The 17,336-nt window shown below is 44.3% G+C and overlaps 1 protein-coding gene across 2 annotated transcripts in view; it reads right to left on the bottom strand.

The window, feature by feature from the left end:
• The window catches only part of LOC120915560 (titin-like), an 81,752-nt gene extending 64,416 nt beyond the window's left edge, over positions 1-17,336 (bottom strand). For both annotated transcript variants that reach the window (XM_040326145.1, XM_040326146.1), the window contains exons 1-3: positions 17,262-17,336; positions 8,120-8,303; positions 4,822-4,892 (exon numbers count right to left, since the gene is read on the bottom strand). In XM_040326145.1, coding sequence (XP_040182079.1) covers positions 4,822-4,892; positions 8,120-8,273 — 225 coding nt within the window. In that variant the 5' untranslated portion in view covers positions 8,274-8,303; positions 17,262-17,336. The remainder of the gene's footprint in view (positions 1-4,821; positions 4,893-8,119; positions 8,304-17,261) is intronic.

Here is a 17,336-nt window from a genome sequence, read left to right as displayed (position 1 = left end):
CCCGCTGTGATTGAGGGTGGGAGGGAAGCTGACATATGTCAGAGTTCTGCTTGGGCTCCGAACACAACAAATATTCAATGTGTTCATAAATTTTCATTCCATCAGGAAACGCAAAGTGCCATTCCTCTTTGCTGGATGAGTCACCCCCTCGTCTATACAAAGCCTTTTATTTTTCATGATTTAACTACATTTATTGCAATGTAATGGGGACTTAGCTGGGCTAGATCATAAAGGGTACCTGTCACTAACAAGAAATACATTTGGTTGGTAGGTAATATTCAGTGTGACGGAAACTCCTGGCTGCGTACCTTCTACCTCTATAGAGCCAAAGGTTTTATTCAGATTGATCCCCATGAGCACTCAAAAAAAAATAACAAGCATGTAGTCAGTGTTGTCTTTTATGTCTGGGACTCTCATAGTAAGGCTGAGGAAGCCATAGCGGGATTAAGGGATGATTCACACCAGAAGCCATGCTGAATGCACAACTGTTAGTGTGTGCTGGGAAGACACAGTGCTGAAGTGCCAATCCCGGCGCATCATACTGTTTTCTTTTGTTTGTTGGAACTTTATTGAAATGTCACAAGCGACATTTCCTTTACAACTCCTCTAACTCACATGGCAGCTGAGGCTAAAGAAAAAAGGACTGTGAAACCTCAGTCCTCAATCCCTTACTCTGCTAATTTACCAATGACCCTTGGTAGCCCCTTACCAACGGGGCTCCTAACACATTGTAAAAAATATATATATATGTTTTGATATTTTTTTTAAAACAAATTAAAATAATTTTGTTCAAAATATTTTTATTTTTTTTATGAAAAAAATATTTAAAAAAATTTGTAAAGAATAACAAAATACAATAATAAAAAAAAAAAACTACTGACACCAATCTCATCCCTAATAACACCATCCACTGCTCTACTGCACATGTGTGTTTGAACTTTGGGGTGCCAACCTCTAATGCAATAGGCTGCGCACACCTATGGGAGTGATCTTTGAATAACCTGTGGAGGACCCCGGAAACTCTGGACAGTATTTTGTTTGGTGGCACTTGCCTGGATGGTTAATGCGTTGTTAAGCTCTTAAAATTTGGAGATCATTGGCATTTGGTAAGGGAAGCTGGCACACCTGATTTCAAGGTGGCTTGGGACTTTTGCACATGGATTTTCTCTTATTTTCAAGATCTCACAAGTGGACCTGAATATATGTTTTTTGAAGCTTACTCTTTTATCATGCACACGTTTTAATTATATGTTCTATGATGGACACTTTCCCACGTATTTTTTTTGTATATTGTGTATAAAGTCTTTTATTATGAGTTAGTATTATACAAACTGTATATATATATATATATATACATACACACATACACACACATACATATACACACATACATACATATACATACACATACATATACATATACATACACACACATACATATACACACACACACATACATATACATACACACACATACATATACATACACACACACACATACATATACACACATACATACATACATACACACATATACATACACACACATACATACATACATATACACACATACATACATACACACATATACATACACACACATACATACACACACACACATACATATATACACACATACATACATATACATACACACACACACACACACACACACACACAAACACACACACCTTTTTTCAATTCCTTTGGCATTTTCTTTGCACTTTTCATAAAATCAGCATGTCGCCCTTCTCTTCCTGCTAGTTTCCAGTGTTTTACTCTGAACTCAGTATGAAATACATGAACAATAAGGGTCCGCTTTCTTTCTTTTCAATTCAAAGCAATTGAGAGAACATGCAAAATCAATACTATACTAAAAACTTGGGGCCAGATTCAGGAATAATTACGGCGGCGTAACGTATCCCCTTTACGTTACGCCGCCGCAAGTTTTCGGCGTAAGTGCTTGATTCACAAAGCACTCGCCTGTAAACTTGCGGCGGCGTAGCGTAAAGCCGTCCGGCGCAAGCCCGCCTAATTCAAATGGGGCGTGTACCATTTAAATTAGGCGCGTTCCCGCGCCGAACGTTCTGCGCATGCTCCGTTTCCAGACGTGCTTTGCGCGAAATTACGGCACCCCGACGTGTTTGTGAATGGCGACGTGCGTAACGTACTTTCGTATTTCCGGACGTCTTATGCAAAAAAAATAAAAATAGAAATTCGACGCGGGAACGACGGCCATACTTTAACATGGCTGTTCTAAATCTAAGCCATGAAATAGCAGGCTTAAAGCGGAGGTTCACCCATGGAGAACACATTTTCCCCTTAGATGGATGCTCGTTTTGTCTAGGGGAATCGGCTAGTTGTTTTAAAATATGATCCGTACTTACCGTTTACGAGATGCATCTTCTCCGTCGCTTCCGGGTATGGGCTGCGGGACTGGGCGTTACTTCTTGATTGACAGTCTTCCGAGAGGCTTCCGACGGTCGCATCCATCGCGTCACGATTTTCCGAAAGAAGCCGAACGTCGGTGCGCAGGCGCAGTATAGAGCCGCACCGACGTTCGGCTTCTTTCGGCTACTAGTGACGCGATGGATGCGACCGTCGGAAGCCTCTCGGCTGTCAATCAAGAAGGAACGCCCGCTCCCGAAGACCCATACCCGGAAGCCGACGGAGAAGATGCATCTCGAAAACGGTAAGTACGGCTCATATTTTAAAACAAAAAGCCGATTCCCCTAGAAAAAACGAGCAGGAATCTAAGGGGAAAAAAAAAAAACGAATTGGGTGAACTCCCGCTTTAAGATTGCGACGGGAAAAACCGACTAGCGACGACGTAAGAGATGCGACGAACGTGCGTACCTTCGTGGATCGCCGTAAACAGCTTATTTGCATACCCGACGCTGGAAAACGACGCAAACTCCACCCAGCGGTTGCCGACGTATGCATCCTAAGATCCGAAGGCGTACGAAGCCGTACGCCTGTCGGATCTTAGCCAAAAGCCGTCGTATCTTTGTTTGTGAATTACAAATAAAGATACGACGCGGCAAATTTGAAAGTACGCCGGAGTATCAGCAGATACTCCGGCGTACTTTTTCTGTGAATCTGGCCCACACAGCTTTTTTTAATTCCTTTTCTTTGGGTTTTTCATAAAATCAGCATGTCGCCCTTCTCTTCCTGCTAGTTTCCAGTGTTTTACTCTGAACTCAGTGGGAAATACATGAACAATAAGGGTCCACTTTCTTTCTTTTCAATTCAAAGCAATTGAGAGAACATGCAAAATCAATACTATACTAAAAACTTGGTAACTGTTCGATAAGTTTAATAAAAAAAAAAAAAAAAAGCTTGAGCTAATGGTCATAGTTTGCCCTTTACCTAAAAAACTGCCTATGCAGATAAATGACACCTGTAGATACAAACAAATTGCTTTGACTAATATTGAATAATTCCCTTGCTATTCAGTGACTTAAAAAGTATTCATACCCCTTGAAATTTTCCACATTTTGCCATGTTACAACCAAAAACGGAAATGTATTTTATTGGGGTTTTATGTGATAGACCAACACAAAGTGGCACATAATTGTGAAGTGGGAGGAAAATGATAAATGGTTGCTTTCTTTTCTAGCAGCCATCCGTTCCCCCCCCCCCCACATCACATACCTCCCTCCGGCTGGCTATATCTTCGGGATTCTGTCCGCCCCTAGTTTGGCTACTGTCCCTGACGCCAATACACTCCTGAGGTGACAGGGTTAATAAAGAGAACCTGTCACCTTCAATTGCTATCACACAGGGAATTATTTTCTCCTGTGTGATAGCAATAAAATTAAGTGTAAAATAAGAAATAATAATTAAATTAAATTAATAAAATAAGTAATTAAAATTAAAGAATAAGAAAAATAATATTAAAAATAAGAAAATTATACAAAAATAAAAAAAGTAAAGCGACAAGCTACAAAAAAAAAGTGATAAAGTAATAAAAAAAAAAAGAATAAAAGAAACAAGAGGCGGCATTTGGGGGCACAGTGAGGCGGCAATTGGGGGCACAGTGAGTGTATGTTTTAACATACAATTATTTAAAAAATAAAAGTCATATTCGGTTTCGGCCTGACATTTGTTTTTATTTCGGTTTCGTTTCAGTTCTGAAATTTCCATTTCGGTGCACCTCTAATTTTATTATATATTTTCATGTGACAACACTGAAGAAATGACACTTTGCTACAATGTAAAGTAGTGAGTGTACAGCTCGTATAACAGTGTAAATTTGCTGTCCCCTCAAAATAACTCAACACACAGCCAATAATGTCTAAACCTCTGGCAACAAAAGTGAGTACACCCCTAAGTGAAAATGTCTAAATTGGGCCCAATTAGCCATTTTCCCCTCCCCAGTGTCATGTGACTCATTAGTGTTACAAGATCTCAGGTGTGAATGGGGAGCAGGTGTGTTACATTTGGTGTTATCGCTCTCACTCTCTCATACTGGTCACTAGAAGTTCAACATGGCAGGAGGATCTAAAAAAAAAAATGTTGCTCTACATCAGGGGACTTCAAACTACGGCCCTCCAGTTGTTCAGGAACTACAATTCCCATCATGCCTAGTCATGTATGTGAATGTCAGAGTTTTACACTGCCTCATGGGACGTGTAGTTCGGCACTAGTTCGGCACTAGAAAGGTTGAGAACCACTGCCTTAGACAATAAATGTGCCCGGTGACCGCAACTAACCGCTGGCAGGTGTCAAAAACAGCAGCAGGACTCCGTAGATTCTTACTGATGGCTTACACACAGTGGCAAAACACTCGTGCAAATGTAGCTTCACTTTACAGCTTACCTGGAAAGAGTGATTATTGTAGAACCTGTCCTCCAAAGACGCACTCCATTCGGCCGGATCGAAGCCCATCCCTGCAAAGGGAAGAATTCAGACAATTTCGTTAAAGTGACCCTGTCACAGCAGGCTTGATAGTAAAGTAAAGCCTGATTGTATAGGAAGATGCTATTAGCTGGATTCAGGTAGATGGGCGCATCTTTGAGGCAGCGTAGCGTATCGTATTTACGCTACGCCGCCTTAAGTCAGAGAGGCAAGTGCTGTATTCACAAAGCACTTGCCTCCTAAGTTACGGCGGCGTAGCGTAAATGGGGCCGGCGTAAGCGCGCCTAATTCAAATGAGGATGAGGGGGGCGTGTTTTATGTAAATGATTGGTGACCCGACGTGATTGACGTTTTTTACGAACGGCGCATGCACCGTTCGTGTACATATCCCAGTGTGCATTGCTCCAAAGTACGCCGCAAAGGACATATTGGTTTCGACGTGAACGTAAATTACGTCCAGCCCCATTCACGGACGACTTACGCAAACAACGTAAATTTTTCAAATTTCGACGCGGGAACGACGGCCATACTTAACATTAACTAGTAAAGCTATTTGTTCGACTAACTTTACACCGGGAATCGCCTTACGTAAACGGCGTATCTTTACTGCGACGGGCGCACGTACGTTCGTGAATCGGCGTATCTAGGTCATTTGCATATTCTACGCCGAACTCAACGGAAGCGCCACCTAGCGGCCAGCGTAAATATGCACCCTAAGATACGACGGCGTAGGAGAATTAAGCCGCTCTTATCTTAGCCTAATTTAAGCGTATCTGGTTTCCAGAATACGCTTAGATTTAGGACGGCGTAGATTCAGAGTTACGACGACATATCTACTGATACGCCGGCGTAACCCTACGTGAATCTAGCTATATATACTTACCTTTCCTGGAGAACATGCTGCTCCGGGGTCCCTTCAGTCAATACTAGAATCATAGGTGTGTGCAGTCTATTACAACAGGGTGTGCACCCCAAAGCTTAAAACACACATGTATATACACACAGAGAACCGGTGTGAATTACCCTTATTTTTTTATATTTTTATATTACATTTTTAATGATTTGTACTTTTTTATATATATATATATATATATATTGCTTAATTTTTTTCACTACTTCTTGGGGGGGCTTGGTGAAATATGAGGTGTCTAAATATACCCCAAATGTCTCACTTTTCCTTTCTGTAGCCTCCTGTTCATTCATAACCTGAAGCATACAGTTATGAATGAACACAGTGAGTAATCAGTACCGATCACTCACTGTGATAATTCAGAAATGAAGGGGTAATTTTTACCAGCCCCTTCCCCCACTCTCCATTCTGAAGATCCCCCTGTGTGTCTGAAGCAGCAGGCAGGAGAAGAGGGAAGCCGGCAGTGCTGCGGGGGCTTGTCGGGCGCCGCTGTTTCCTATGGAGGGATCTGATGAAAACGGCCAGCATGTCCGTTTTCATCAGATCTCACCCGATCCGATCTGCCATGGACGGATGAGGACGTGGCCCCATACGTCAGTTTTTAGCGGATCGGACGTCAGCAGACATGTCTCCGCTGACATCAGACGCTCCATAGAGATGCATGGAGCGGCCGTTCAGATCCGCCTGAACGGTCCGACCGTGTGAAAGGGGCCTCAGCATCTTCTTTTACATGCAGGGTCCCCCGAAGCAGCATGTTCTCCAGGAAAAGTATGTCATCCCTTGATGTTACTCTTTAATTTCAGCATGGCTTTATGTTAACGTCTGAGTACAGGCTCTCTTCCATAACGAATTATTCAATGTTAAAACAGTATTGAGATGCAACATGTATACTTGCTTTTGGGTTTATCAATTCTTAGATGTGATGGCTGCATTTGTTTTCTTAAATAGGTTTTCTTTTTTCACCTACCGATCCTTCCAGCCAGTGTCATCTTAAGAGCATTATAGGCCCCCGGGCAATACAGTGCACTGGGGCCCTGTCTACACAATTACTCACGAGAATTACTGACAAAAATCATAAAATTTACTGGCAGAACCACATTTTTTACTGCCACTGCAAAAAAAGTACCTAAAATTACAGTTTTCAGTGCCCAACAATGCAAATGTCAGTATTTAAACTATAAACATATAGCTAGTGCTATTAGAAATGTGTTTAAGTTAAACAAAAGTAAAAAAAAAAAATGTCTTCATTGACATGGAGGTCAGGTTACTATAACCCAGCCAGCACAGAGTTTCCTCTTACATCAGAGTATGCAGGATTCCCCCTTACAGTGAAAGGGAACTCTTATGTAAAGGGGAACGCTGCAGATCATGATCTAAGGGGGGAACTCCGATGTGGAGGGGGGCTATGGTGACCAGACACAACCTTATATCAGAGTCCACTGCTTTCTCTTTGCCACTTACATCAGGGTCCGCAGACTGAGTTCCCCCTTGCATTGTAAGGGGGAATCCTGCAGACTCTGATGTGGGGGGTACTCTGGTGACCAGAGACCACCTTCCTTAGATTAAATACACTAAGGTAAGGGGGGTCACTAATATAGGAGGGGGAACCTTTATATCAGTGCCCCCTTACATTTTTGCATTCACTCCCCCCTTACATCAGCAACCCCCTGCACTCGTGGAGGACCGGATCTTCTCTGTGATTTCCGCGAACTGGGCATGGGCAGTTCTAACCCGTCACTCTCCATAATTTTTTACTGGGGTTGCTGGGCAGCCGGTGGGGCCCCCCAGGCAAGCGGGGCCCCCGGGCAACTGCCCAGCGTGCCCAATGGAAAAGATGGCCCTGCTTCCAGCAAGTCTGTTGTTTTTCCAACAGAACAAGCTGTCCTGCTGATACAGCAGTTACAGGGTTGAGACAAACCATTTACTACTGACAGGGGTGTTTACAATGATTAGCTGTTGATTATTGATGTACACCCTTTATGCCAAAAGTAAAAAAAAAAAAACTGTTCGCTGCAACTACTTATAATGTATTAGCTGGAGTTTGGCTTTAATTTGTTAGTACATTTAAATCTGCTAACACATCTAGCACCCCCCCCCCCCCCAGACCGAGAGTGATGCTATCCAAAGGTGCTCCCTGTGCTCCTTCATCCAGAGTGGGAGCACTGTAATATTGGAGGTGTGTTACTGGCCAGATTACCAGGTGACAACGGGGGGGGGGGGGGGGGGGGGGGGGAGCCTAAAAAAGGAAGCTAATGCAGCCATCACATCTAATGATTGGTAAGCTGCTATGTTACATTTGTGGTTTTAATGCCAATTTAGGTCTGACGGTGATCCCAGGTCATTTCTCACCTTCCCTGTTCTGCAGAAGGTCTGAAAAGTATTTGGAAGCAAATAGCGGGATATCCTTCGGCTGCTCCCTTAGGACCTCTCTGGTGAGCCCTTCCAGGAGAGTGGCAAACCCTCGAGGGATGCGATAATTGGTGTTGGAAAAAGGAATGGCCATGTTGCGGGTGTTGTGGAGTGCGCTCCGCTCCTGCAGATGTATAATAACAGGTTACTTAGAGACACGTCACAATGGAAAGTACATTATAGATGGAAATGAACCTGCTTATATCTTCCCTGGTTCCTTCTCCCCTCCAACATACTTTTTATTACAAACCTTATTTTAGTCACAGTGATGTCATCACCGAGTATCTGTGCTTCTTTATGCAATGCAGGCAGATCATGGATCATGGAATAAGTCAGCAGGGAGCTCTGCATAGCCTAGGGCAGTGACGGCGAACCTTGACACTCCAGATGTTTTGGAACTACATTTCCCATGATGCTCCACTACACTGCAGATTGCATGAGCATTATGGAAAATGTAGTTCCAAAACATCTGGGGTGCCAAGGTTCGCCATCACTGGCCTAGGGTGATCACATGTGCCGGATTGGCCGGGACAGTCCCGCATTTTGCAGGTCTGTCCCGGGTAACTTAATTCCAGGACAATACAGTGTCCTGGAATGCTTTACTCACTGACAGAACTTGTCCTGGCCAGGAATGCCTGGATGAGCACAATCCTGCCCCCGGCTTGTGATTGGAGAAATCAAAAATCCCGCCTCTTGTGTCCAATCACTGTGCTGTGATTCGTTTTTTTTTTATAGATTTTTTTGGGGATATTAATTACAGCAAAAAATAAAAAATATAGATTTTTTTTCAAAATTGGCGCTCTATTTTTGTTTATAGTGCAAAAACTAAAAACCGCAGAGGTGATCAAATACCACCAAAATAAAGCTCTATTTGTGGGGAAAAAAGGACATCAATTTTGTTTGGGAGCCACGTCGCACGACCGCGCAATTGTCTGTTAAAGCGGAGCAGTGCCGAATCGAAAAACGTGCTCTGGTAAGGAAGGGGGTACATTTTTCCGGGGCTGAAGTGGTTAAATCCACAAGTGCTTTTTTTACCACTTCTATTCCTTTATATTGGCTTTTAAAATTTACAAATGCAGCAATTTAGAATTTGGATGAAAGGTTTAGGACTGGGAAACACTTTTTGATAGATAAAAAGCGCATTTTATAAACAACTATATACAGTAGATCACAAAAATGGGGGACAAATTTAGGGGGAAAGAGGGACATTGTTCCAAATCAGGGACAGTCCCTCGAAATCGGGGACAGTTGGGAGCTATGGGCCAGGTCTGTTGTATGTTGATGTTGCTGTTTATGTCTTTGCTATGCAACTCTATGTAGCTGTCACAGGAAATGTTTCCTCACCTGACTGATCTGCATCGCTCAGCCTTGTGTTTGCATCACTTACATTGTACAGCGCTACAGAAGATGATGGCGCAATACAGAAAACAAAATATGTCCATTGTAACAAACACCCAATAATCTATGCACTGGGCTAGATTCAGATAGATTAGCGGATCTTTAGATCCGCGTAATCTATCTGATTTACGATCCGCCGGCGAAATTTGAGAGGCTAGTGCAGTATTCACAAAGCACTTACCTTGAAACTTGCGCCGGCGGATCGTAAACCCCCCGGCGGAATTCAAATTCCGCGGCTAGGGGGAGTGTAGTATTTAAATCAGGCGCGTCCCCGCGCCGATTTAACTGTGCATGCGCCGTCCGCGAATTTTCCCGGCGTGCATTGCTTTCAATGACGTCGCTAGGACGTCATTGGTTTCGACGGGAACATAAATTACGTCCATCCGTATTCGCTACCGACTTACGCAAACAACGTAAAAAATTCAAAACTTGGCGCGGGAACGTCGGCCATACTTAACATAGGATACGCCGCATATAGCAGGGGTAACTATCCGCCGGAAAAAGCCGAACGCAAACGACGTAAAAAAAAAACGGCGGGCGTTCGTTTCTGAATCAGCGGATCTCCTCATTTGCATATTCGTTGCGTATACAAATGGAAGCGCCACCTAGCAGCCGGCGGGAGATTGCAGCCTAAGATCCGACGGTGTAAGTCACTTACACCTGTCGGATCTAAGGGAGATCTATGCGTAACTGATTCTTATGAATCAGTCGCATAGATCCGACCGTCGGATCTCAGAGATACGACGGCGTATCAGGAGATACGCCGTCGTATCTCTATCTGAATCTACCCCATTGTCTATAAGGAAGGTAAAGGAAAGGGCGGCTGTTACCGGTAAGGAATGATTAAATCACATTTGGTATCTGCTCAAGAAAAATTGACAGCTGAATTCCTATTGGTTCCCGAGGGCAGCACAAAAGTCCTCCTCCAATGATATACTTTATATGTCTGCTGCAAATAACAAAACACATAAATACACACAACTTTCATGTCGCACAAGTGTGAAAGGGGCCATAGTCACATGGCAGTCACTGATTAGATAAAATAATATCTTTCTGTATCCAGATTACTGTTACAATGTTACATTACATTCCTTCAAGGTGCCATGATTTTAACCACTTGCCCTCGGGAAGATTTACCCCCCTCGCGTTACTTTAACTGACAATTGCGCAGTTGTGCGACACTGTTTCCATGTGGCGCTATAAACAAAATTGAAAAAAATATTTATGTTTAACTTTCTGCTATAAAACACATCCAATAAAAAAATGGAAAAATCAAATTTCTTCATAAATTTAGGCCAATATGTATTCTGCTACATGTTCTCGGTGAAAGAAATCCCAACAAGTGTATATTTATTTCTTTGCGCAAACGTTATAGCGTCTACAAACTATATGAGAGATTTAGGCCCCTTTCACATTGAGGAGTTTTTCAGGCGGTAAAGCGCTAAAAATAGCGCTGCTATCCCGCCTGAAAAACTCCTGCACTGCAGACTCAATGTGAAAGCCCGAGGGCTTTCACACTGAGGCGATGCGCTGGCGGGAGACAAAAAAATCTCCTGTCAGCAGCATCTTTGGAGCGGTGAGAGGAGCGGCGTGTATACCGCTCCTTCACCGCTCCTTCCCATTGAAAACAATGGGAACCGCGGCAATACCGCCCGCAATGCGCCTCTATAGAGGCGCATTGCGGGCGATATTAACTCTTTATCGGCCGCTAGCGGAGGTTAATACCGCACCGCTAGCGGCTGATACCCGCGGCAATTCCGGCGGTATAGCGCCGCTATTTTTAGCGGCGTTATACCGCCACCGCAGCTCCTGCCTCAGTCTGAAAGGGGCCTTATGGATTGTTTTTAATATATTTGTTGTTTTACTAAGTGACACTTTTTGGGGACCAGTGACACCAATACAGTGATCAGTGCTAAAAATATGCACTATCACACTGGCAGGGAAGAGGTTAAACATTGGGGGCGATCAAAGGGTTAAATCTGGTCCTTGGGAGTGCTTGCTAACTATGGGGGAGGTGATTTTACTAGGGGAAGGCAGAGATCCGTTTTCCTGCTTTGTAGGGACACAGGATCACAGCCTTCCCTTCTCACAGAACAGCGATCTTCCTGTGTCCCAAAGGATCGGAGGGTCCTGGCAGAAATTGCATCCACTGGACCCGCTGATTGGCTTCAGCTGTGTCCGATCACAGTGGGAGCGGGTCGCCGGAGGCTGTAAATATACAGTATACAGTCAGCGGTTAATCAAAGCTGAAGTTCATTCTGCTGTTGCTAGAGGTTGCCTTTCCGCCCCATCATCAACATTAGGGATGAGCTTCGAGTTCAAAAAAGAACATCAGGTGTTCGACCGTTCACTGAACAGCGAATTTTATTCGAATTTTATTCGCGGCAAATTTGAGCGCCCCATAATGCACTGCAAGACCGCAGTGCATTGCTGTATGATGATTAGCCAAAGCATACACCTGACCTGCATGCTTTGGCCAATCATGGATGGAGCCAGGATGGGATCGGGGGGATGGATGGAGCCAGGATGGTATCGGGGGGGGGGTTTGAGATGGGATGGAGGTGGTGGATGGAGCCGTGATGGGATTGGGGGATGGATGAAGCTGGGATGGGATGTGGGGGTGGATGAAGCAGAGATGGTGGGATGGGGGTGTTGATTGGAGCAGAGATGGGATGGGGGGGTTGATGGAGCGGGGATGGGATCGGGGCGATGGATGGAGTGGGGGGATGGATGAAGTTGGGATGGGATCGGGGGATGGATGGAGCCAGGATGGAATTGGGGGGGTGGATGGAGCTGGGATGGGGTGATGGATGGAGCCGGCATGGGATGGGGGTGGTGGATGAAGCTGTGATGGGATCGGGGGATGGATGGAGCTGGGGTGGCATGGGGGGTGGATGGAGCAGAGATGGGATGGGGGGGTAGATGGAGCAGAGATGGGGGGCATGTATGGAGCTGGGATGGGATTGGGGGGAATGGATGGAGCTGGGATGGGATTGGGGGGATGGATGGGATCGGGGTAGGGATGAAGCTGGTATGGGATCGGGGGATGGATGGAACCAGCATATGATCGGGGGATGGATGGAGATGGGTTGGGATGGTGTGGTGGATGGAGCAAGGATGGGATCGGGGGGTAGGATGGAGCTAGGATGGGATCGGGGGGAAAAATGGAGCTAGGAAGGGATCAGGGGGGGGGGGGGTGATTGGAGCTGGGATGGGATCAGGGGGTGGATGAGGCCAGGATGGGATCGGGGAGATGGGATGGGGGTGGTGGATGGAGCCAGGATGGGATCGGGGGATGGATGGAGCCAGGATGGGATCGGGGAGATGGGATGGGGGTGGTGGATGGAGCCAGGATGGGATCGGGGGATGGATGGAGCTAGGATGGGGGGGTGGATGGATGGAGCAGAGATGGGTTGGGGGGGTAGATGGAGCAGAGATGGGATAGGGGGTGGGTGGAGCTGGGATGGAGCGGGGGGGATGGATGAAATTGGGATGGGATCGGGGGACGGATGGAGTTGGGATGGGATCTTTGATTTGGGGGGGGTTAGAGGATATGTGCTAGGGGGTGCTTTGGAAGGGGAGAGGAATTGTGCTGGGGGTTAAACTTCAAATCCCCCTCCTTATAGCACAAGTCATTTCTAACCCAAAAACAAAGCACCCCCTAGCACATATCCTCAACCCCCCACCTCCTCTGCAATACCTCGGCCTCGGGCAGGTGCTGTAGCACACTGTGCCTCCTCGGCCACTAGAGTCCACTAGATTTTTAGATAGGGGTCTCAGAGTAGCCTCTGGCCTCTAAAAGAGGGCTCTGGCGTCAGCGGTAAAGTGCTTCTATTTTTAGCGGTGCTTTATCGTAGTTTTTGCAATGCTTTTCGGCCGCTAGCGGGGCGCTTTTAACCCCCGCTATCGGCCGAAAAAGGGTTAAGACTTAGACTTTGCTGGCGGCGATGCCCATTTCAATGGGCAGCGGCACTTTAGGAGCGGGGTATTCACCGCTCCTGAAGAGCTGCAGAGAAGCTGCTGGCAGGACTTTTTTTGATGCTCTGCCAGCGCAGCACTCTGGCTTTCACACTGGGATTGCAGCTGAGGCTTTTTACAGGCGCCTATTTTTAGAGCTAAAGCGCCTGAAAAACGCCTCCAGTGTGTAAGGGGTCTAAGAAGGGTTGAATACAAACGCACGCCACACTTTTTAGATATTTATTTATACAAATTTTTGAAAACCATTTATAATTTTTCTTCCACTTTTACAATTATGCGCCACTTTGTGTTGGTCTATCACATAAAATCTCAATAAAATACATTTACAATTTTATTTGTAACATAACAAAATGTGGAAAAATTCAAGGGGTATGAATACTTTTTCAAGGCACTGTACAAACCAGGCCTATGCCACGCGGGAGATCTTATACTGCGGATATCCATGTTATATGTGGCATGCAATGAGCCAAAACTAGTTACACAGTGCCCTCTAGGGGCACAACAATGTGTACTACAAGTTCCCAGGTACCAGCACACCAGCCCGTTGTCAGATTATTATCATTTGAATATTGTACAGTGTGTGGTGTGATCATAGGCGTGCGCACAGGGTGAGCCAGGGCACACCCTAGTCACCCCATATGGGGAAGATTCCCTCTGTTTTGACCCCTGATATTTCAACAAAGCCCCCTAGCGGGTCTCCTAAAAACATTATAATAATAATAAAAAAAATATTTAAAAAAATTATAAAAAAAATATATAAAAAATATATACAGAATGTAAAAATTTATAAAAAATTAAATAATAAAAACGAAATTTACTTGCACTGTCCACTCCTCTCGCGCTCACGTCCTGGACGTACAGGACGTGAGCGCGAGAGTAGCTGAGCCTGCCCGACTACACACGAGTGTACTGCGCTCGGTATATGCCGGCGCAGTATTCAAACTCGGCGCGGGAAAGCGAGGATCGAGTGGGGAGGACGCTGTAGAAGGACGCCGGACCCGACGAAGAGGACACCCGAAGCCGCAGACGGACGCCGGACCCGACGAGGCCGCCGCGCAAGACACCAAAACTGTAAGTACTAAAATCTTTTTTTACAGGAATGTCGGGTCCACTTTAGGGGTACGCGCTATACGCCGGAGCGCGCAATACCCTGATAAATACGGTAATTTTTTATTGGAGGAGTAAAGAGAAATACTATAGAGCAGGGGTGGGCAACTGTGGCCCTCCAGCAAATGCGGAACTAGCAATCCCATCATGCCTCTGGGAGTCATGCTTGTAACTGTCAGTTTTGGAATGCCTCATGTAGCAGCTCCGAGTCAACAAACAAACCTCCCCCGCCAGGTCTGCACTCAACCCATCTAGGTGGCGGCTTCCCTGGCTCCTCCCCCCGGCCAATCCGGTCTTAAAATGGAAGTTAACCCTCCATTACAACTTTCACCTACAGGTAAGCCTACTGTAACTTAAGGCTTACCTGTAGGTGTTTGCAATATCTCCTAAACCTACACGGTTTAGGAGATATTTGCCAAAAATAATGCACCGTTGTCTACGGCGCAGGCGCACTGAGAATGGCGGTTTTCTGAATGAATAATGCCAGCTTGCCGCATGCGCGGAGTGACGTCATCACCGCTCCGGCCAATCACAGCGCCGGAGCGGCGATACCCGGAAGTAACCTCCGGGAGATATGTCTGTGGCTGGAGGGGGAGACGAGGATGGCATCGGGGGCTTCGATCTAAGGTAAGTAACTCATAATGAGCTAGTATACTAATCATACTAGCTCATTATGCCTTTGTCTTATTTATTTTTTTAAACATTTTTTGTGTTTACAATCACTTTAAGACCCACTTCCTGTCCTGATTGATCGGGAGGAGAAGCCGGAATATAATAGCGAAAATTGATTCGCTAATGTCTCAAGTGGGTGGGCTCTGGGCACAGTCCTCGGCGCCCCAAGTCCAACCTTTTTGAAGCCAGTTAGAGCCTCAAAAAGGATGGAGATTAGGGGGCAGCGCCCCTTATGGACCGACCAACGCTGTCTCTAGGCTTTTAGGGGCCAGATCCTCATAGCGAGTACGCCGGCGTATCTACTGATACGCCGGCGTACTTTCAAATTACCCGCGTCGTATCTTTAGTTTGAATCCTCAAACCGAGATACGACGGCATCTGGGTTAGATCCGACAGGCGTACGGCTTCGTACTCCTTCGGATCGTAGATGCAATACTTCGGCGTCCGCTGGGTGGAGTTTGCGTCGTTTTCCGCGACGGGTATACAAATGAGCTTTTTCGGTCGATCCACGAAGGTACGCGCGGCCGTCGCATTCTCTTACGTTGTCTCTAGTCGGCTTTTTCCGGCGTATAGTTAAAGCTGCTATTTTGCGTCGCATAGATAGACTTGCCATGTTAAAGTATGGCCGTCGTTCCCGCGTCGAAATTTGAATTTTTTTTTTTTGCGCGTAAGTCGTCCGTGAATAGGGATGGACGTAACTCACGTCTAACTTAAAAAAATTACGTTGTTGCGACATCATTTCGCGCAAAGCACGGCGGGAAATTTCGAAACGGAGCATGCGCAGTTCAATCGGCGCGGGGACGCGCTTCATTTAAATGAATCACGCCCCCGATTTGAATTCCGCCGCCAGAAATACACTACGCCGCCGTAACTTACGGCGCGAAATCTTCCTGGATTCGACTTAAAGCCAGGTAAGATACGGCGGCGTAGCGTATCTCTGATACGCTGCGCCTATCCAATTCTATGTGGATCTGGCCCTATATGTCTACAAAAGGGAGGATTTTAGATATAATATTATAAGATTGCTGCTGAAATGATTAGTCTGGCGCAATGCGATATAACATATAATTCAAATCTATAGCAACATAATAATGATAAAACATACATTTTACTTCTATAGAGCTAAAATAGTGTAATAATGTAAATACCATAATATGATATACTATATGGTAATCTAATAATGAAATATCACATGTTGCAAATCTATAATTATTTATAGGCATAGAATAATAATATTAATAATTTAACATGTAATGAGATTGTATAGCACTGTAATATTGACATAGTATATGACAATATAATGATGCAATATCTTATGGTGCAAATCTATGTCATAACAATAATATATAAATGCATTAAAAATAATAATAATAATAATAATAATAATACAAATAACAATAATATATAAATGCATTAAAAATAATAATAATATTAATAATAATAATAATAATAATAATAATAATAATAATACAAATAACAATAATATAACTGTATAGCAGCACTATAATATTATGATGACAAAATAATCATAAAATATCACACAATATAAATATATATAACTATTCACAAAAATATATTAATAATAATAATAATAATAATAGTAATAATAATAATATAGTTGTTTTGCACTATAGCATAACAATATATGGAAATGTAATAATGAAATACCATACACTGGTTTTCGAAAGGATTCCGCACTTTTATATATATAATAGAGTTAAAAAAAAGTGTGGAAATTTTTTGAAGAACCCGCACATATAAAAATATAATAATGATGTAACATATATATTGTATTTCTATGGCACTATACTATAGATATAATACATGACAATATAAAAATGAAATATTATATGGTGCAAATCTAAACTAGTATAATTCTAATAATATATAAAACTATAATAGTGGATATAACACATGAAACTCCAACCTTCTCCTGACTCCTGTGCTGCTTCCTTGTTACTTTGCCTCTCCATGGCAACCAGGAGAGTCATGTGAGTTGCCC

Source organism: Rana temporaria, chromosome 10, assembly GCF_905171775.1.
Source record: "Rana temporaria chromosome 10, aRanTem1.1, whole genome shotgun sequence".
Taxonomy (NCBI): domain Eukaryota; kingdom Metazoa; phylum Chordata; class Amphibia; order Anura; family Ranidae; genus Rana; species Rana temporaria.
The sequence above is the reverse complement of the archived record's forward strand: the minus strand, read 5'-3'. Positions and strand labels throughout refer to the sequence as shown.